We start from the raw sequence: 23,486 nt of genomic DNA on the forward strand, positions 1-23,486 counted from the left end.
GACACTGTATTTTAAACCAGTCTACCGCTTTTGGTACTCATATTAATCAATATAACATGATAAGAAAAACAAACTGGAGCAAATTGTTTAACCTGTAAGTACTCATGCTCTCTTTTGTGACAGCAGTTCTTGGACGGGGGTACAATAGATCCCAAATTGATATTTTTTTTACTATAAAAGTATTTTTTTTTAAATTAATTAAGCCAATAATGTAGCACAACCCTAGAAATGTTTTTAAAAGTATTTGGTGCAATTAGATTTTTCTACTCGTTTTGAGACATTTTGTTATATTTTTCCATCAGGACTGTTTTTTTTACAGTAAAACACTCTGTATATATATATATATATATATTTAGGAAAATAGTAATTATATTTATGGGAAAATATTTGTTATTATTGTAAACCTTCAAGAGAAGTATTCACCCAACAAATATAAGTTTACTCCACAGGTTTTTTTTTTCAGTAATTATATTATTATGCTTACCATAAGTTACCGCAGATTCGTGAAACCAATAAACACTTTTTTCAGGTATACAAAATTGTCACTCGCAAAATTTGTTATAAAAACTCATTTATTGACTGAAAACATCATTAGTAACGAAGGTCAGTTCAAAAAGAAGTAACAATAAACATTGCATATTGAAATGTTTTGCAAAATTGACCAACATATAAACAATTTTTTCCGATTCGGATTGCTCAGGATACAAACATTTCTGAGATATACTTTCCATGTGCTTCAGACACATTGGTTTCTTACACTTCACACAGGAAGAGGTTGTTTTTATGTTCTTCTTCCTTGGGCATATCACACATCTAGTGTTCTTTTCTCTCACATTTCCATTAGCGTTCTGAATACACACTGTTACTTGTGCAATTTTCTTTGCAGATTGCCTTTTCGAATACAATCAAGGGCTGATCGATTGAAAGCTTGTGTTTGCACAAGTGCTAATCCAACTTCTTTTACAAATAGTCTTTTCGGTTGATTCATTTCTACATTGTTGAACAGAAATATTAGTTGTAAATTTATTCCTGCAATGTCCAAAAGTTTGTAGAATAACACCAAGGGCCATCTTCTACTTCTTCTAGAAGTTGAATAAGTGCCGCCCTTTTCGGCTATGACTTCAGCTCTAGATTTAGTTGCATTATAGAACGTTACGATTTCAGGTTTTAGCTGGTTTCCAGTGTCAGGGTCGATTGTATCATCAGGGTGCATACTTGAAATGAGTACAACACTCTTATTTATCTTGGGTGCATAAGATACTATGGTTGCACCCTCTTGAAAACCAAATATTCTGCTCTTGGGATCTCTCTTTTGCTACAAATTCAGCTGGGAGTTCGCTCTTATCCTTTTTCATTGTTCTCACTTTAAGAGTTTTTTTTTTTCCTATTCAACTGGAACACCAAAAGATAGCTGGAGAACCCATTGTCGGTCGTTATGTTTCGTCCTGTTCCTTCAATGGTTGTAGCCAAACGCAACACAACATCATACTGTTGCATCACCGTACATAGAGTCGGTATGCACTGAAGGCATCCTAATACAGTAAGAAAATCGTTGCCCAACAGATTGGGGATGTTATCTCCACCACCAGCTTTTATGAAAAGCTGGAAACATGAATAGTTAAATTGTATAATTCTTTCATGTAATGCAAAAGATACTAAATTTTGGATGTAGCTTTAACAGGGTTAATGTTGTAATAATAAATGAAATACACAAAATACATATTTCAAAAGATGCAGCAGAATTTGGGTAGGTAGACTAGAATGTTAGGTCTTGAAGAATTGCAGTGGTTTTAAATGTAAAGTTCCTTCAATATGTCAGCTGCTTACAATACCTTCAAGTATCGAAGTAGCTCCATGACGTGTCGTTTAACGATGTTTTCTCCGTCAAAATCTTACTCCCACTTCCTCGACAAACTCGGTGTTCCTGGTTTCATTCAAAGGCTGGTTTTACAAAACACAACCCCTTTTCTTCTTCTGTCCATAAAAGGTAGCAAAACTTCAAATGTTCGGGAACACCCACAATCACGTTGTCTTGACGTAAAATCGAAAGTTCCAGAAGGTTTAGGACAAAAACCTCCAAAGTTCAGTACCACAAACATTACTCTCAATCAACCTCACAGGAGGTGACATCGTCCAACGTGAACTCACCAATATAGCTGATAACGTAGAAAATAAGTATTTCCACAATAAAATAATGTTTATGTTTGCGGATATAAATCTCTTCACTCAGTAAAAAAAGCATTATCTGGCATGTTAGTCAATATCAGAATATTGACTCAACAAAGTGACAAAACAAAATATAGCTGACATATGACTCGAAGTGAAATGTGAAAAGTAGCAAGTAAGGGGAAAAAAAGGCAGGACAAGGAATAAGGTGTAGACATGTGCAGGGTAGACTTCTGCCATTGCAACTAGTTTAATGAACCAGAAAAGTATTACAAATTGCTTCAAAGAAGCTTGAGGCTACATTTCAAATATTCTTGAAGAAAGAAAAAAAATAAATGTAAGTGACATCCACCAGAATCGAACGACGGACTTCAGGGACCATATCTCTCATCATGTAACATGGCCGCCCCCAAAATAATGTTTTTAGTGCATGAATCGAGAAAATCGCAGAGTCTGGACGAAAAACATGGAATCTGAAAAAAACTAAACGAATTTTTAAATAACTAATATCAAAAATAAACACAAGATGAGGATAGAAAATTAGCGTAATACCAAAAATAACCTGTAGATGGCATCTAAGTACAGGTAATCACGATAAGTGTACAAACCCAGAAATAAACGACCCGCTCGGGAGAGTAATACTCCCGGAAGTACATTTTTCGCGCGCTACTCTAGCCAGCTGTTTTACGCGCTATCCTAGTCAGTTGTTTTAAGTTGGTCACAAAATCTATATCATTTAGTACAAGGGGAACAAAACGAGCCTTATATCATGGAGTACAAGGGGAACAAAACGAGCCCTGCGGGGCTTCTAACCCGTTCCTACTGCTACTACTACTTATCTGCACAAAAGTAAGTAAATCACATTTTTGAGTATTATTTTCGTATTATTTTAATTTAAAAAGTGTTATAAAAATGTAAAAAAATGTTAAAAAAAACTTTCCTCGGGCCGGGTTTGAACTCACGCCAAAAGAAATTTTCGTTACTAGCACATAGCGCTAGCCCACTCGGCCACGAGGACCGACAACAAGAATCGTCTGAATTCTGCTATTTGAATGCAACGTGGCAAGACATAGATAACGCCAACCAATCAGAACTGTGTTTTCCGTTCCTACTTCCGGGAGCATTACTCTCCTGAGCTAGTCCTAGAAATAATGGCGCTGGTATCTTGTAGGCCCGTTACACAGTCAAGCGGAGCTCCGCGCCCCGTCTTCTGCCCTCCGCACTACGCGTGTGTGCTTACACAGTCATCCGTAGCTACGCGTCACGTGATTATATACAGGATTCTTCTCAGTCAGTGTTGCGAGTCAACATGAAATGTTCGAAATGACAATAGTGGCATCTTAATATTTCTGTAAGAAGAGAAAACGAAGAACATAGAAAAATAAATGTCTCAAGATTCATCCCTTAGTTTCTCAAAGAAGTCTGAAGAGAGCTTTTGTGTCTGTATATATAGATTTGCGAGAAGACGAGAAGAAGTACTTCGATAATTTCCGTACGTCAATTCAGTCGTTCGATAACCTAATTGAAAAAAAATCCATCAAAATTATAAAAATGCAGTTTAAATAGGATCCATATGCACGCTCTTAAAATACAGCACTTTTCTTTAAAGAAAAGAAACTTGTTTTTTCAAAAAACAAACAAACAAAAAAAAACAGTGTTAAAAACTTAACAGATACTTTTAACAAATGAAAATAACGCATATTTGTACATTTGGTTAGAACTTCACATCCAATCACTTTTCATCCAATCAACTATTAATAATAGAGATAAATTATTTGCCTCAATTTATCCTTTTTCATTGTCCATATCTTCATTTTTACAAAAAAAAAAAAAAGAAAAAAAAGAAAAAGAAAGAAAAAGAAAAATCTTTTACATATCTCGTTCCATGCCTGTTCACGAATATTACGCTTTTTGTGTTCCTCACAAGAGGAATCCCATTAACATGGTGTTAATTTAACCTCCGTGATAATTGAAACTGAAACTGAAATTTGTTGAAAGAAAGTCGAAAAATTATAATAGTCACGTACTGTTAACAATGGTACATTAGAGGCACCACATGTACAGTACCAATTAAGCAAAGGCATTAATATTGGAAGTTCCAATTAAACGAAGACATTATAGCTAAATTAAAAATAACACTATAAAAATATGAAAATAGTATTATAGAACAGTATAAAATATTATTCAGCAACTCACTATCAAAAATAAGAAGAGAAATCTGGATCAATTTTCATTCTGCTTTTGCTACCATGCACGTTTCTTTATAAATTTTAAAGAGAAGTGGCTGCTCCGCGCGCGGAGTTCCGCTTGACTGTGTAAGCACCCATTTGCTCAATGGCCCTATCTGCCTCGCGGAGCGCGGATAGGGCCACGCGGATGCCTCCGCGTGACTATGTATGCACCCATAAGAATCAATAGAACAACCTTGCCACGCGGGACTCCGCGTGACTGTGTAACGGGTCGTAGAAGGAATCGATCGTTCGATAACGTAATCTTCCGACTCCAAAGGAACTGGTTAGTATGAATCAGTAACGAATCGAAGAATCGCAGAGTCAAGCGTGATGATTCACAACTCCCTGGCAGTAAACTTGGCATAAGCATGGCGGAAGAAAAGAAAGAAATAAAATAATAATAGTGAGTAAAATATTTAGTTATAAATTAAGATATGGTAAGTAAAAAAAACAGTAGTATATATATATATATTAATTTTTTATGGAAATGGTATCAAAAACATGTTTTAACTGAAACATAAAAAAAATAGTTTAAGTGCAAGGAGATGAGAAAGCACATTTTGATAAACAGTAAACACACTATATTATAAGTTGTAATTTAAAAAATATATTTATATTTAAATGCATTGACAAAAGAATAAAGGGAAATAAAGTAACAATCAGCAAAGTAAAACTGAAAACAACAGGGGAAAGGTAAATCTTAAAGTGTAAATAGTCCTAGCACTAAACAGTAGGTAGGGAGTGATGTTATATTATGCAAGGAAGTAAATAGTGCAAAGAGAATGTAAAATATATTAAGCATATTTTTTAAAAAACCTCTAATTGAAGAAAATCACTCTAATTTGGTGTACGGGCTAATTAGCTAACCAAAGAAGATAGAAGATGGGGGAGGGGAATAAAAAAAATTGTGAAAAGGTTTCAACTCTCAATCCTCGAAAAAGAAAAACTTGAGGTGTTTTAAGTCTCAAGTGACCGAAGAATACAGGTTTATAGCGACCTGGGCTCGCTTGTGAGGGTGGAGAGAGTAGAACGAAAGACCATCACCACTGCTATATCTAACTAAACACGGACTAATTCGAAGAACTGTAGCAATATGAGATAATAACTGTAGTTTATAAGCTTGTAGTCCAGGAAATACCAGCGTAGAATAATCAGCAAACTGTCCGTAAAATAAAAAAAATACATCCAATTTTCTACAATATGCTGGCAACAAATTCAAATTCTGCATCCATAATATCACTGTTAACAGAGGGTAGCGTAATGTTCATCAAATTCCACAAAATCGAAGAAAACATATCGTAGTAGTCCAAACACAATGTCCAGTATATCATATCCAAGTAGTAGAATTTATCTCGAGGATGGCGAAATCCAAATAGAAAGGTGATGTTGTATAACACAAATTTTATATTCACATATAAACAGTGCGTAAATAAATTAGTTATTTTGTTCCCCCGAAAAATATACACCAAAACCACCAAAACATATAAATATTTATATATTTCCGTAGATTCACTCAATTTGTAATCGTCCTGTAGAATCATTAATCGTTCACTTACTGTCTGTAGCAAATAGCATAGTCTTAACACGATTGTAAATATTGTCCATGTAAATAACACAACTAACTAACTTCTTCGTCGCAAAATAATATATTCACCCTAATAAGTTTCACATTAACTATAATAAAGGTATTAGTTCCGTAGAATTATTCTTAAGATATTTCTTCACTTTTCTGGTAACAAACTAGTATACACGGAACAAAATCCAAGTTGTCCGTCAACGAAACAATACAATGTCGTCATAGGCCATAAACATAAAACATTTTTGCGTCTTTCATAGTATAGATTTTTAGCCCATACTTGGCCGGCTTGCTTTTCATGTATTGTGTAAATAAACACATCCCTTTAAATGCGACCAGCTGGTTATCGACAGTAGCACAAGAAGCTAAAGAAAACTTCTACTCACAGTTGTGTACAAATACCTCGAAAACTTCCTTGAATGCCGAAAATTTATCAATTTCATGCCTCTGTCTCCTGTCATCAACGTTATTAAATCGAATGGCTTGCAGAAGGAGGGTAAATCTATTCAAACTCATTGTACCATGAAATATTTCAATACCAAAACCATCCTGCCTGAAAAAGTCTTTCAAGTTTTGATGGCCAGAACGAAAATATCCAGCTATTAATTAGCAGTCCTAAAAATGTCTTTATCTGTGTGTTGTCCGTTGGTTTGCAGTCTCTTTTTCGTTTATAGACATCACTTATTTTAGCTATGAAAACAGTTGTATTAGTCGTGATTATATCTACGATTGGATCACTTATAAAAAACTCAAAACACTCTATATTGGTTTCTGCTTGCTTTGCTGTGTTTCCCGGTCCTGGAAGTTGTCTTACAAGATTTACTCTTCTTGTACGAACATTATTTACAGGACGAGTTTCCTTCCACGGTGTAACTTTGTCTTTGCCTAGAAATTCGCTTCTATTTCTGCAACTTAATACTATGTCTCGTCCGCCAAGCAATTCAACAACAGCTCCAATTGTTGCATCTTGTCATAAGCAGTTGCAGGAATTACTGCCTCCGGACCAATATTCACTTCATTCACCATATTTTCAAGCACAATATCGCAAGCATTTAACTACTCCTCCACTTCCACTGGTAATGTCCCTTCATAGTTTGCAGTAGAATTATAATTCTCATTAGTATCTGAGATTTCACTGTTTGTAGTAGATTTATCGTTCTCATTATCTGAAGCTTCACTAGCACTTGGAACATAGTCCGGAACTTTATCCTCGCCATCTAACTCAAAATTAGTGTCATGATCGGAAGCACTTATGAGTACATGGTCCTCTTCACCATCTTCTGAATTAGGTACTTCAACTTCAAATTCTTCATCACACAACTCCTCAAAAAATGCTGCCCGATTCAAGCTGCCTTTTGCTCTTCTGGCTCCATTTTATATCACTTCATTAGATTAAATCACAGTTCTTAATTTCTCATGAAAATTAAACACATGTTAAAAATGTTAAGACATGGTCTGGAAATGACACGCTTGTACTCGCACGGGGGTATAGCCACATCCCAATGCACAACACTCAAAGAAGTCACAATGGAAACTGCCACAAAGTGACGTGACAGCTACCTCACGTGGGCATTTGAAGGTACTAACCCGCGCATCCCAACATTGTTATGGTTTACCCAACATTGTTAGGGTCGTCAAGTCTAGGAGGCTTAGATGGGCGGGTAGAATGGAAGAAAGTAGAGACGCTTTCAAAGTTTTGATTGGAAGACCAATCGGAAAACGACCATTAGGAAGACCTAGGCGCAGATGGGAGGACAATATTAAGATGGATCTCGCAGAGATTGGAATACAAAGTAGAAACTGGAAGCAGTTAGCTAAGGATAGAAGTCAGTGGAGAGCTTTTGTGAACGCGGCATTGAACCTCCGGGTTCCATAGGCCATAGAGTTAGTTAGTTTAGTTAGTTTAACCCGCGCATCAGTGTAGCCAACCTACTCTGACTAGTGGAGTATGAAGAAGAGCATAGACTGGTTTTAGAACTGTTTCAGTCGATAAGAGAAGATGAAGTAGAAGGTGAGAACATAGCTGAACCACCACAACCATCGTTTCCTGTATCAGATCGTGAAGGTGATGCGGATTTCGTGTGTAGTGATATGGATGAACCTACAAACATATAAGTTTTCCAAATTTGTTTACATTGAAATGTTTCATGTGTTTTCATTTAGTATAATCTACTTTTGCATACATAGTTTCAAGCAAGAATAAATTGGAAAACAGTACTAGAAGTTAAGAAAAGAATAAATTACTAAAGTGCGGGCAATCCCCGTCACCACGTGCTTACGTTTCAGAAATTTTAGCTTATTTGTTTGTAATTTCAACATATTTGCAAAAGGTTCTTTTGGCGCTTCCACAAAAACAATTACGAAACTTTTTTTATGGTTTTAAGAAATAGATACGAAAGTTTCTTTAAAAAATATCTTTAAAGTAGAACTCTATGGACAGTTATTTTCAGAGTGAGGGAATCCCCGTACGGCGTGTGGTTATACCTAAAAGTAGAATCCCCGTACCAATAAAGCTTTCAACTTCATTCTTTCCAATCATGGAGGCATTGTTGAACACTTTACGAATGGTTTCACGCCTTTCTGCTTCGAGACGTACGAGGTGATGACCTCATAACTTACAAAAAAAAAAATTAGATCTAATTTTATATATTTTTTAGCGGGATTTGTTTTGCACTTAGAAGATTGAAATTTTGCGCAGATATTCAGTGCACCCCGAAGTATTTCTTAAATTTGCTTCAGATCTCTGTGTTAATAGAGGGGGTACCGAGGGTGAAAAAGTTAGTAAATGGTATATTTTTAAACAAAATCCTTTTTTTGCGATTTGCCTGTATCAGATGCACGATGGAGACATGCGAATGATACCATTTAAATGACTGTTCTATTTTGAAGCGAACGATGTATGAATCATGATTCCAGGAAAGCAGGGATATCTCAGGAAATTTTTACCTGAGATCCTGTTTTATACTGGAGTTTAGGATATTGTTGGGGATATTATATTTTGTGGGCTTATTTTTACACTTAAATGAATGAAATTTTGCAAAAATATTCAGTCTTCTCCTTAGTATTTTAAAGATATTTTTCAGATCTCTGCGTTGAAACAAGAGAGTCCAGAAGAGCAAGAAAATGAGATGTCTTAATAAAAATTATTGTTTCGCGGTTTTCCAGCCTCAAATACATGACAGAGTAGGGTCGTCGCGTGGGCGGGGCGATCGCCAAAGGTGCCGCGACTAAAGGGGCACCGGGACAACAAATAAACAAAATTCAAGGAATTCAGATTATGTTGGTAAATGAATTTAAAAAAATAATGTTAAATCAGATATTTTAATAATGATCAGGCCACGGCTAAATATTTATTTATTCATAATGACAACACAACAGAATTAATGTCCAGTTATAGTGTCGTGTAGATAATTATCATACACTATTATACAAACACTAAATACGTCGTTTAATTATGCAGAATATCAGACATACTAAATACATCTGCCATATGATATCTAATTATTTCGTTAGGAACATATATGAGGCACACATTCTCCACAGAGGAGAATTATGCAATATATTAGTTCTTGCTTTTCTATAATAGAATATCCCAGAGTTTGCTGTTTTAGTCTTACTTATTGGTGCACGTAATAATACTTCTGAAACTAATTTTGGACAGTCAATTTTACCGCTTAATAATTTATGTAAGAAGAACAGATCAAACACCCATCTTCTTTTTTACTAATGTATGAAAACTAAAATTCGTTACTATGTCTTCGTAGGGGACATACTTTGGGTAGAAACCGGTTTTCTTGTATGCAAACATTTTTAAAAAAATTAACTGTATATTTTCTATTGCATCGAGTATTTGGTGACATTTGGTGTCCAAACAATACAATAGTATTCTAATTTTGACCTCACATATTAAAGACAGAGCATTATAAACGTTGATTCTTTGTAGAAATCTTGTCCTATCCTATAAATTAAATCTAGGTTTTTATATGCACTACTCGTTATTTCGTCAACGTGTTGAGCAAAGGTTAATTCGCTATCAAATATAAATCCTAGATCTTTGACAGTATTTGGGGTTTGACAAGAAAGTGCTACTTATTGTATAGGTAAAATTAATTAGATTTTCGTTCTTCGTGAAAGATGCAGATTTACATTTCGACACATTAAGGACTAATTTGTTCTTATTACACCATATTTGAACTCTTTGTAGATCCTATTGAACTTTTGCGCAGTCATCAATTGAATTTACTTGGGAGTATAATTTGAGACTGTCGGCAAAATAACTTAATGCACAGTTTTATAGCTTAATACAAGAAGCTTTAATACACTGAGAAATATCATTAACAACAAGAATAAACAAAAGAGGACCTAGATTAGATCCTTGAGGGACTCCCGATAGAGTATTGAACTTGAAAATTACCGATAATGTAAAACATCGTCTAGGATTATTCAACTGGAACTCTCTCCAGCCCTCTGTGAGAAGATATTTTTTGTCATGGAATTTAATATTTGTATCGATATTTGTATCTATATTTTATGCTGTGACTATGCTGATATCACTCCAAAATAAACAAGAATAGCACTCGATTTCAACAATTCAAAATCATTTTTTCATTAACATTTATGTTTTCACTACAAAAGCTATTCACTTTAAAAAATCGATATAATACTAACTTCTTTTATTTTACATTCCGTATTTAAATCTATGAGACAGAATAAACTCTGGTTATTTTCATAACACACTGGAGAGGAACGCCTTGGAATTCTCGACCCGGGCGCTTACAACCCACGCGACGGCCCTGTGACGGAGACACGTAAAAGGTCATTTCTGAAAGTCTGTTCTATTGTAAAGAGATTGATGCACGAACCATGCCCTAGGATAAATAGGGATGGATGTCTCAGGATATTTTTATATTACATCCGGGTCTTTTGGAGAAATCTAGGGCATTGTGGGCCTCATTCGCAAATAACTTTTCCCGTCCTTACTATTCAAGGTAGAAGCTTGAAATTTTGTACATACATTTAGCACACCCCTTTCAGTTGATTTTGAGATCTCTGCGTTAACACAGGGGGGATTCAGAGGGGTTCAAAATTTGAAAAGAAAAAACCCAGGGAAAATATCGATGTCTTTTAAAATTTTCTGCTTCAGAACCATGATATAGAAATGTGTGTGTACTGTTTGAAAAGTTGGTCTATTTTAAAGAGAATCAGATTTGAACCATAAATAAGTCCTAGGTAAATAGGGATGATGCTGTAGCTGCTTGACCGAAAGTATAATTTACCATAAAATGCCAAAATTGAAAAGGGTTAAGAGCCAAGCTTTAAAAAAAGAAAGAAAAGTAACTCCACTTATGCGCAGTTATATACTATTTAGTAAGGTTTGGTGTATGTTGTTCTAATTTTGTAATACTGATCATTGGAAGTATATGTAATTTTATTTTGTTTCTTGTAATATTCTCTTAGGCAACAGAAAGATAGGATTAGCCTCATGTTATAGCAGAGAACAGCAGAACGTTTTCAAAAGTTTTCGATTTTAACCTAGTGACTTTTATTAGGTTTTTCATAAATCACTCTTTAGTTTTGGATCCAACGAAGATAACTGGACAAACTGTGTATTAGAAGACACTCTAATTGGCAGTGAAACAATTATCAAGTCGCATCGAGTATAGGAGTCATAATCATTGTAGTCTGTTTCTTGTTATGATATATTCTCTACTTCCATAGCTTATTTAATCGTTCAAGATTAAAAATATAAATAATGTATCACATTTGCAACTTAAAATTACAGTAGTTTTCTTTATTGTAGCTGTTTTATTTGTCTTTATCTTATTTATTGTAAGGATCCCCACATCACAACATGAGTACATGTTTATGAACGACACGTGCTAACGTTTACAGACAAGCAGACGATACACAGAACAAGAAGACACGGAGGGGATCGAAGGAAGACTAGCCACCCGAAGAAGACCAACAAAAGAGAAACCACAGAGGAAGGAGGCTTCAGTTGGCCACTGATCGCCAAACGACTTCGGCTCTGGAGGTCGCTTTGGACTAAGGGGCTATACCTATCCTTGCATCCCTGGAGAATGCTATGAAACTAAGGCGATTCCTCAATACAACTACAACTTGCAACGCTACAATAAGCTGAGGTTTCCTAGGACCGTAACCTGGAGCCACCATAAGGGGTCGTCCACATATTAAGTAACGCAGCAAAAGGGGGAAGGTGGTTCGGCGTTGCGTTACGAAGTGTGCCAAGGGGGAGTGGGTTGCATCTTCGTTACGTAACACGCGTTTTTTTGCTGTAATTTTAATTTTTCTTCACAAATTTATATGCAATTTCAAACAAAATAATATTATTCGGTTATTTTCTATTTTTATTTTTATAAATGAATTAGGAAATACCCGTTCTTCCATTAGGAGAATGTGTTTCAGTTTGGACATAAAGGGCTTCAAAACTGTCACCAATCATGTTAGGGACCCCCAAAACTATGAATTCGATACTAATGTCTGTAATTTTCAATTAGTTTTACATGTCACCATCCCCTCTTAGGAGTACTAATGGGGACAATTTGGATTTAAACGATATCGGAAGTGTCACTGTACACCTCAGCGACTTCTCAATCTATGGATTCGACATTAATATCAGTGATTTTTTATCACTTTTATATATCTTCCTCTCCCTTCAAAGTGAAATGATAAGAAACATCCCAGACCCAAACCTCATTTGTGTTGAAAATTTGATCGAGATCGGTCGAGTGGTTCAAGAGTTAAAAATGTAGCCACTTTCATTTTTCTTTAAAAAAATATAGATAAATAAATATTTCTATTGTTTTGGAAAATTGCGAGTTATAGCCTACATAAATTGAATCATACACAAAGGATTCGAAGACGCACTAGACACTAGCATGACTGGTGAGGAACCCTGCGTGTATTACAATACAATAAATCTCCGTTTTGTGGCTATCTCAGAATTGGATTTTCGGCACATGCTTTCCTAGAGTTAGCTTTTAGTGATCGTAACCACTGCTTGAAAATGCCCTTCTGTTCCCACTCGTATCGCTATTTCTGAGAGTATATTTTTAAAATTTTGATCTGAATCATCACCCACTGTTTTCTTCTAAGAGGTTTCACATGTGAAACAGAAGAAACACTTTTTCGTGAAATAATATTTTTCGCGACCGAACGTTCCACGAATTGCAAACCAAAATAAGATATTAAAAACCTAATTCGTCAGATATTATTCTCGTACTATTTTTCTTTCTTAAATTTTTGGATTTGAATATGTCTGAACGAATCGAGTTTATTCGCATTCTCGCACTGATTTAGAACAATAATAATTTCAAAAGTGGTAAACTGAAGTTCAAAGGTCAAAGAAGATGCTCGAAAGCTTGTTCACAAACGAGATGTCCTTTCTCCTTCACGCGTGCAGACACTTCGAATCTGTGGTCGACGGGGAAAAGAAATTTGAATCGTTGTCACTGACGAACTTGAAATGTACGAAATATCCTGGATCCTGGAAGAAAAGGTCGATGTTAGTTCTTTAGATCCTGTTTTAACTGCATCTTCCGGCAGTACTTCCTCCTTGCCAATCACCAGTAGCCTAAAATTATGGGTGTGATCTTCTTGGGGAGAACGACAGTAGTTTTGAACAATTAGGACTGGTTAATTAAACAACCTTATTTGGCTAAAGTATTATTACGGTTCTACCATTTTCTAATACTTTGATTTGTTGGCGAGAAAACATTACAAATATTTTCAGAATACAAGCATTTTGTAATAAAAAGTTCTACCAAGGGTCTAAAGGCCTGGATAGAATAATACCTATAACGGCCAACTGGAAGAAGCACGTTGATGTTTACCAAACTGTTTTCCCACATACGAAGCAAGTAGTATTTCACGCTATTACCGTTTGGCGGCGGTATAAAGCGAAAGCACATATGCTGGAAGTCAGCTTTAGAACAGGAATCCGCTTCTGGTAAAGTTATTCCTCGAAATTATGATTTAAATTCGGTATCTTTAATTGATCCTCAAATAAGAGTAGTCGGGAAAACAAGTTTAAAGGAAACTACACACCTTGCGAGCTCACGTATTAAGTAATCTAAAAAGTTTACAAATTTGTCGTACCGATTGGTTAGAATATAGGCCTAAGTTAAACCCGTATGTTCCTATGACTTTCAGTTTTCATTCTGAATAATTGTTCCACGAAAATAGCCAAAATATCAAATGGTGATTTTGCCAGACCGAAATAAAACGAACTAATTGCAGAAATACATAAAAAAAATGTGACTGTAAGGAATCTAGAAACTACAAGGCAAAAACATATTGCAAGGAATACATTAATTCATTTAATATATATATTGTATCGAATAACTTCGCTTGGTACTTGTGAATATGTCTGAAAATTGATTGCTACTCTGCATTGCAGAAAGAATGGCTATTCTATGTTTAAATTATAATAAATATCCGGAAATCACAGCCTTTTAACTGGGATCACGGCTGGGATCTGCAGCGTGAAAGAAAACCACCATTTTATTTTTCCGTAATTCCTAATACAAGATTAAGAAGGTATGTATAAAAGTCTTTCCCAGATGAAAAAAATACAGAGTTACAATGTAACCCAATTTGCAACTGCAAGAACGAAATGTCTTGGGGAGCACTGTTGGAAGAGAAAGTAACAATGTGGGAAAGATCAACACAGAAAGGAAAACGCACATGAGCAATAAGTTTAGAATAGGTACACTCCACATCAAAAAATTGCGACCGCCAACGACGTGCAGCTACGCCACACAATATACACCTTCTAATCCCATAATCGTGTCTGGTAGAGAGACTCCCTCCCTCTTCTCCTTTCTTCTCTCCCATACTAAAATTAGCTAACAAAATGAACTCAATTCTAATTTCAAACTACACATGTATTAGTATCGATAAAATGAAATAACCAAACCGAGACGAAACAAGATTCATAAGTTAATTTAGGTAGAAACTGAAACACACACAATGAAAAATTGAAACCAATGGATGTTTATTACACAGAGGTTCAGAAATGAGGCAGAGAGAGAGAGAGAGAGAGACAAGGCGAGAGAAGAAGAAAAAGAAAAGGGAAAACAGATAAAAATGTGGAATTTTAAACTTAGCTAGAAAAGAACCTAACATTATAAAATTCCGTTACCAGAAATCCAACAGTAATATAGAAATAACGTTTGTTTTATATATTTTTTCAGGACTATTCGAATATATAGGGGATGCTTGAAACATTCATTAAGTCTTTTCTATAAAGGATAGCATACTCAATTTCCAGTAGAATTGTAGATCTCACAAACACATCTCAGATAATGTCAACATCTTAACACATGCTTTGTTTTCGCGTGGTTCGATTGTAAATTCGGTAGTGTTCATTGGACGTACTGATGCAAACTACATTCTAATAAACCCAGTAGGTAGCGTAGGTCATATCTTCCATTTCAGACTACTAATGCAAAGTGAACAAAGAAAGAAGAAAGAAAGAAAGATAAAATTGAATAAGTGCTATTTTACTGGTAAATTATTATCAGAATAATCCTATATTAAAAGTCCAAACAGAATCATAATGAAAAGTTACGAATATTCAAATGGAAAGTTGGATGTTCCTTATAGATGTAGCAGACCTTGCATGTTTCAAATTTCAACGTGAATAAATCACATTGAATTATAAGATGGAAACAAATTTGTGTCGAACTAGTAGAAATAAAATTTTGTTTTCAAATAACCAAAGAGGTTGCCATTTCCTATTCTTTTCCGAAGATTAATCTGTACCGAAAATCCAGCATCACTTTCATCTCTTGCGAATATAATGTCATTTGCACAGAAAGAATGAAGACGCTAGAGCGCAAACGGATCATGGTGTCAGTTGGGTGATGTTGGTTAGCTTATGGACCACCACTGGATCGAGGATTCAAACCCGTAGTGACCCGGTAATTCGTCTGAGACTCGGTAACCCAAATGATAAAAAAGATATTTTGCTTATTCCCTTGCGTTTAAACAGTATTTCTTTCAGAAAAGGCAAGGACTGGAGATTTTCTGTCCAGAACACGAAAAACTCGACGCTGAAGTTACCAGTTAATTACATTCTCCAACCAGGTCTATTGGTCTGTTGCTCCGTTTTAACTTTGGAACACGCACACGCATATGAAGTGCGTGTGTACGTGATAGAGAGGGGGTAGAAGTGAAAGATGTAACGAAGGGATAGGGAAACGTCAAGGAAGAGAAAGAGAGAGGGGGGGGGACGAATATAATATGAATCATACTTATCATTTCAGTGTATGATGAAGAACGCACACACTGTTTATTCATATTCTCGCCAGTGATGCTTTTTAACCTCTGCAACAGAAGATAAGTCTCTGTTTGCAGCCATTATTTTACGCGAAAAAGTTAAAATACCTGTTGGGGAATCGAACCCTGAATTTCTGCTTGGAAGTCTGGTACTTTACCACTACACGACCGATTGTTTTACCCAAGCTTTGTTCAACAAATGCTGTAATATTTCTTTCTGAGAACGATTACACGAAAAGTGTTTACTGCAGATCAATGAAGTGTTTCGAATATCCTGGTAAATCCTTTGCCCTTTCCCAACCAACATTCGTAAATTTTCTCTATCATGATAAAGGTGTTTGCTTCCACATTCTTAAGCATTGCATGTCGAATATGAAAAATCGATTCTTCACTATCACTTTAAAAAGATGCAAGTTTCGCATGAACAGGATTTGAACCTATGCTGGATAGCTTTATTAATCGTAACTATATTACGGTAGCGCTACACTATCATGCCACCTGAAACTGGAAGCGAAATATTACTTACCTTAGCCTTGATCTTTGGAACGATCAAGCATCTTCCTGTAAGTTTATTTGCACCTAAGTGCACAACGAAATTAATTTATTCGACGACCCAGAGAGAAATTAGTGCCCACTAATAAAGGAAACAACATACAATCCAGGAAAAATTACAGAAATAAAAACATTATGAATTAGTTTCGCCCTTGCACGTTCAAACACGCCTATATTATTATTATTATTATTATTATTATTATTATTATTATTATTATTAATAATAATAATAATAATAATAATAATAATAATAATAATAATAATAATAGTAATAGTAATAACCTATATTGTAAAATTGAAAGGGACTTTGACTTATAGTCTGTTGAGCCACCCGACCGATCTCGATCAAATATTCAACATTGATAATGTTTGTAACTGGGAGTATTTTAATCTATTCTTTTCGACGGTGTTACTTAGGGCAGGGATAGGATGGAAAAATATAAAAAATGAAGGAAACTTAATAAGTCTTGAATCAAACGACCGATCTGGATGAAATTTTCAACATAGATTACGTTCGTGCAGTGGAATCCTTTTAATCATTTCACTTTGATGCTGGAATGTAGGGAAGGGGAGGACGGGGATATATACAAAAATCAATTTGAATTAAAATAAAAGTGACTATGTTAATGATTTAATAAGTCTTGAACCACCGAACAGATCTGCATCAAATTTTCAACATGGATGATGTTCGAGATTGGAGTGGTTTTCATCATATCATTTTGACGGTAAAACGTAGGGGAGTGGAGGGTAGGGGAAAGATATATAAAATAAATAAAACTTAATAAGTCTTGAACCACGCGACCTATCTCGATCAATTTTTTAACATAGGTGAGATTCGGGCCTGGTATGGTTTTTATTATTTCACTTCGAGGCTAGAAATTAGAGAAGGGGAATGCGAAAGGGGGATATACACATAAATAAAATTTAATAACTCTTGAACCACCGTACCAATCTCGATAAAATTTTCAACCTAGATGAAGTATAAACCAGAGATGGTTTTCCTCATATCATTTTGATGATGTAACTAATTCAAGGGGGAAGGATAGCAACATTTGAAAGAGAACGAAAATTTACTGATATTGGTATCGAATCCATAATTTTTGGAGTGACTGAGATGAACAGTGACACATCTGATGCCGTTTAAATCCAAATTCAGCCCGCAACATGGAGGAGGGGAAGACATATGATATGATCAAAATAACCAATATCATTGTGGAATTCATAGTTTTCCGGGTGGCTGAGATGAACAATGGTGCTGAAGATGACGTGCTCCGCAACATGAGAAGGGGACGGGTTATATGAAACTCATCGAAAATGACCGATATCAAAGAGCGCTTTAGCAATAGTAAAAAGTGACTGAATAAAAAGTATTATTATTATTTCTCAATTTAGCCCAGCAAAGCGGCCAATTGATGCTAGTAATATTATTATTATTACTGTTATTATTGACGCATTTGAACTTGCAGGACGAAATTAATTCATAATATGTTTTTATTTCTGCAATTTTTCCTGGATTGTATGTTGTTTCCTTTATTAGTGGGCACTAATTTCTCTCTAGGTCGTCGAATAAATTAATTTCGTTGTGCACTTAGGTGCAAATAAACTTAAAGGAAGAAGCTCGATCGTTCCAAAGATCAAGGCTAAGGTAAGTAATATTTCGCTTCCAGTTTCAGGTGGCATGATAGTGTAGCGCTACCGTAATATAGTTACGATTAATAAAGCTATCCAGCATAGGTTCAAATCCTGTTCATGCGAAACTTGCATTTTTTACAAAGTGATAGTGAAGAATCTATTTTTCATATTCGACATGCAATGCTTATGAATGTGGAAGCAAACACCTTTATCATGATGGAGAAAATTTACGAATGTTGGTTGGGAAAGGGCAAAGGATTTACCAGGATATTCGAAACACTTCATTGATCTGCAGTAATCACTTTTCGTGTTATCGTTCTCCGAAAGAAATTGTAGAGATTTTTATAGTGAGTTTGTATCATTGCCATTATATTTGCATAACGTTTCTCTTTTGTTTAAAAAACAGTTTTGTGTGTGTATGAGTGTCAGCATGTTGAGCATCAAGAGATCCATATAAGACGGTCCTCCGGAATTCGTAAAAAACACAATATAACAGTAAGTTGTAAGTGTTTCACTTGTTGTGTAGTTAGTGCAAATAAACATTTATTCATTTATCAAAATTAAGCTGTTTTGTGAACATTTATTCAGCAAAAGACAGAAACATTGGTCAACTCCGACCGGATTACAGTGAACTAGCGTTTGATATAAACTGTGAATGTGTATGTGAACAATTGTTACATTGCTCTTTGTTTAGTTTTGTTCATGTATGCAGTGACATTTATTAATTCTTCTGGAAACTATGTGTATAGATATAAGTGAGAACACGTTCATCAGTGTGGACTTGTGTGTGGACTTGTGTTTATTAGTTAGTGTGGACTTACAATATTTTTCAAGCTGGAGGACTCAGACAGAAGCAAGTTAGTGAAACAACGTGGTGTGTGCAAAAGTCAACTGACAAGAATTCAAAACTACGTACGTAATATTAATTCAACAACTACAATTAGTCAGGTGAAAGTACGTAAGACCGCAATGATTGAGTTGTATAAAAAATTCGATGAAGTACAATCAGTTAGAAATTAATTACGAACAAGTAGAGGACGATGCATATAGAGAGGAGTTTGAAACCAGTTACTATGATGTATTAGCGCAACTAGAAGATTTTATTATTCAGCGTAGCCAGGAATCTCATTCAAACAATTCCTCAAAAAATGAGAATCAGGTGTCAAATGATCAATTAAAATTGCCTCGTGTAGAATTGCCATCATTTGGAGGACGATACGAAAATTGGTTTTCATTTTCAGACAATTTTAAAGTTATGGTTCATAATAACTATAACGTGTCAGTGTTGCAAAAGTTCCATTACCTTGGGAGTGCACTGAGAGGGGAGGCGTATGATTTAATAGTGAATCTGCAAGTTACAGAAGCTAATTATAAAATTGCATGGCAATTATTGAAAGACAGGTATGAAAATAAGCGTTTGATTGCAGCTACTCATGTCCGTAATTTGTTACATATTAAATGTATCACAAAGGAAACTACATCAGAATTAAGAGAATTTATTAATATAGCTACTAGTAACTTGAATGCATTACGAGCTTTAGATTTGCAGACACCACTAGAAGAGGTTTTGTTAGTTCAACATTTTGTTTCACAATTAGACAGTAACACTAGGCGTGCGTGGGAGTTACAAATCACAGATCATTCTTTCCCTCCCTTATCAGAGTTCTTTGCTTTCTTGGAACGTAGGTGTCAAGCATTTGAAACTATAAAAAATACACCATCGCATTAAGTAGTGTCAAGGTCAAGGGTCGATAAAAATAGACAGAGTGGTGAACCAAAACAAAAGAAAAAAACAACCAAATCATACATGACAACAACTCAGTCTTTCTGTAACTTTTGTAAACAAAACCTAATACATCAGTTGTTTAAATATCCTGCATTTTTAAACGCTGAATCGAAAGAAAGGCAAGAGTATGTTCGAGATAATTTATTGTGTTTCAACTGTCTCAAAAAAGAAATCAGGTGGCTGTAAACGTTGTTTCAAAAGGCATAATACCTTGCTGCATTATGATATAATGTCAAAAGCAGATGAGAAACCCAGTGTTGCTAATTCACAATCAAGAAATTTTTCGAGTCATTCTAATACGAATAGGGAAAATATGACAAGGTTCTTACTGCATTTTCAAGGTAAAACCAAATGTTACTGTTATGTTATCTACTGCTATAGAAAATGTACGAGATGCAAATGGTAAATTACATCCATGTAGAGTATTATTAGATTCTGCCAGTCAAAGTAATTTTGTAACTGAAGATTTGGTTCAAAGGTTGCGTCTACCTAGAAATAAACACCGAGTTCCAATTCAAGGTATTAATAGTGTGATTAGTGAAACAAAGCATTGTGTAGATGTACATATAGAATCAAGAATTCGTGAATTTGCAATTGACGTAAACTGTTTAATTTTGCTCAAAATAACAGATAATATTCCAAGTAGGCCAATAGATCATGCTGATTGGAACTTGCCGACAGACATAGTGTATGCAAATCCTAACTTTCACCAACCAGACACTATTGACATTTTGTTAGGCCTGGAAGTGTTTTTGGACATTTTGCGATCGCATAAACTGACTAGACCAGGGAATTATCCAGTAGTACAAGAGACTGAATTTGGGTACATTTTGGCGGGTAAAGTTCCTACAACAAGAGATTCTAGTATACCACAAGTGTCATTTTTTGTGCAAGAAAGTAACCTTGATAGACAGTTACAAACATTTTGGAAGCTCGAAACTGTACATTCAACAGTCATGACTCAAGAAGAAAAGCAATGTGAGCGACACATTGACGAAAACACTACCAGAGATAGCAGTGGTCGATTCGTTGTACGTTTGCCAATTAAGCCAAGTCATAAATCATTAGGAGAATCATATAATTTAGCTCTTCGTAGATTTTACCAGCTAGAAAGACGGTTGCAGCAGTGTCAAGAAATTAACGAGCAGTACTATAACTTTATGAGGGAATATGAAGAATTAGATCATATGAAACCAGTGAAAGAAGAACATGAAGATAGCGGTATGAAATATTATCTGCCACATCATGCAGTATTGAAACCATCCAGTACCACAACAAAACTAAGAGTGGTTTTCGACGCTTCTGCAAAGACTTCAACGGGGGTTTCATTAAACGACATACTTATGACAGGACCAACAATCCAGCAAGATTTACATTCAATTGTCACGAGATTTCGAACCTTTCCTATTGCCTTTACGGCGGATATTCAGTCAATGTATCGAATGATTAAAGTTCATGAAGATGACATTGGACTTCAAAGAATTCTGTGGAGATATTCATCAGTGGAACCAGTCAAGATTTATGAGATGCAGCGGGTCACATATGGTGCAGCATCATCACCATATTTGGCGACGGCGTGTCTTCGAAAGTTAGCGGAAGAAGCAAGAAGTAAATATCCTCAAGCAGCGACAGTATTGGAACGTGATTTTTATATGGATGATGTAAGCTCAGGATGCCATAACGTTGAACAGGCGTTAAAGCTTTAGAAAGAACTTATTCAATTATTGCAAAGCTGTGGATTTACTTTAAGAAAATGGTTATCGAACGAGCCAGCATTGTTGGAAGCAGTGCCAGAAGAACATAGGGAAATACACTTACCGTTTGAATTTGAATCCGAGTCAGGTGTTTCAACATCGGGTTTATCGTGGAATCCTGCATCAGATAAGCTTCTCATCACCAACAAGTCAGTTAAAGAATGTCTCACGACCAACATACCAACCACACGTCAAGTGATTTCGACCATAGCAAAAATATTTGATCCTTTAGGACTTATAAGCCCTGTAGTTACTCCGTTCAAGATTTTCTTACAACAAATGTGGATCCAAAAGATCAATTGGGATGACCAAATACCATCAGAGCTCTATCAGCAATGGTTAGACATGTGTCATCATCTTCCAAGTGTTAACAAAATACAAATTGATAGATGAGTAGTATTGAAGAATTATGTTCATGTCGAGATACATGGGTTTGCTGACAGCAGTCAACTTGCTTACGGCTGTTGCATATATGTTAAAACTGTGGACATTTCAGGCAAAACTACTGTTAAACTTTTGGGTTCTAAATCGAGAATAGCTCCTATTAAAAAGGTAACTTTACCAAGACTTGTACTTTGTGCGGCAGTACTTTTGAGCAGGTTGTATCACAAAATAATTCCGATATTAAACATTTCAGTGGATAGTACTTACTTCTGGACCGATTCAAAAATAGTGCTTGCATGGATTTCATCTCCAGCTGCCAGATGGAAAGAGTTCGTGGCAAACAGGGTTGCAGAGATACAGGAGAACACATCAGTCAACCAGTGGCATCATGTGTCCTCTATGGACAATCCAGCCGACATTATTACACGGGGAATGGATCCGAAACAGTTGAAGGAAGCAGATATTTGGTGGCATGGACCTGCATGGTTTGAATCATCTGCATGGCCCGAACAATCAGAAGTGGTAAACGAAGATGTTCCAGAAGAAAGGAAAGTAACGACCATATCTTTAGCCAGTTATGAAGGTGACATAAGCTGTTTGGAGAAATTTTCATCATTGTGGAAACTATTGCGAGTTATTTGTTTGTGTCGTCGTTTTATTTACAATTGTAAAAATCACACCGAGAAGAAAGTAGGAACTATTTCCACTACTGAAATTAGTGATACTTTACAACAATGCATTAAGGTAATCCAACAGGTCAGTTATTCGCAAGAATTCAAAGATTTATCTTCGTCAGGCCAAGTTTCATCCCAAAGTGAACTTAAATCTTTGTGTCCATTTATAGATAATGAACAGTTGCTACGAGTGGGAGGACGGCTAAAAACTCTGACTTACCGTATGATAGCAGACATCAGATCATCTTACCATCTAAAGAGCATCTCACCAAATTGATAATTGAAGCGGAACATAGAAGATTGTTACATGCTGGACCGCAGTTATTGATTTCATCATTGAGGCAAAAATATTGGATCCCACGAGCTAAACAAGTCGTTCGATCTATCATTCATCAGTGTCTAGTTTGTTTTAAATTGAAAGCGTCATCC

General features: G+C 35.5%; 2 protein-coding genes across 2 annotated transcripts; both read left to right on the top strand.

Annotated features, from left to right (window-relative positions):
- The first annotated feature begins 19,453 nt into the window (after positions 1-19,453).
- On the top strand, positions 19,454-20,188 carry LOC145685620 (uncharacterized). Its single transcript, XM_081758011.1, has one exon. It carries the CDS (start codon positions 19,454-19,456, stop codon positions 20,186-20,188), a length of 735 nt encoding a protein of 244 aa, XP_081614137.1.
- Positions 20,189-20,607: 419 nt separating this feature from the next.
- LOC145685621 (uncharacterized) lies at positions 20,608-21,951 on the top strand. Its single transcript, XM_081758012.1, has one exon. The coding sequence runs from the start codon at positions 20,608-20,610 to the stop codon at positions 21,949-21,951; it is 1,344 nt and encodes a 447-aa protein (XP_081614138.1).
- The last annotated feature ends 1,535 nt before the right edge of the window (positions 21,952-23,486 follow it).

This window comes from Thermobia domestica, chromosome 5 (genome assembly GCF_964235325.1).
Source record: "Thermobia domestica chromosome 5, izTheDome1.hap1.1, whole genome shotgun sequence".
NCBI classification, from domain to species: domain Eukaryota; kingdom Metazoa; phylum Arthropoda; class Insecta; order Zygentoma; family Lepismatidae; genus Thermobia; species Thermobia domestica.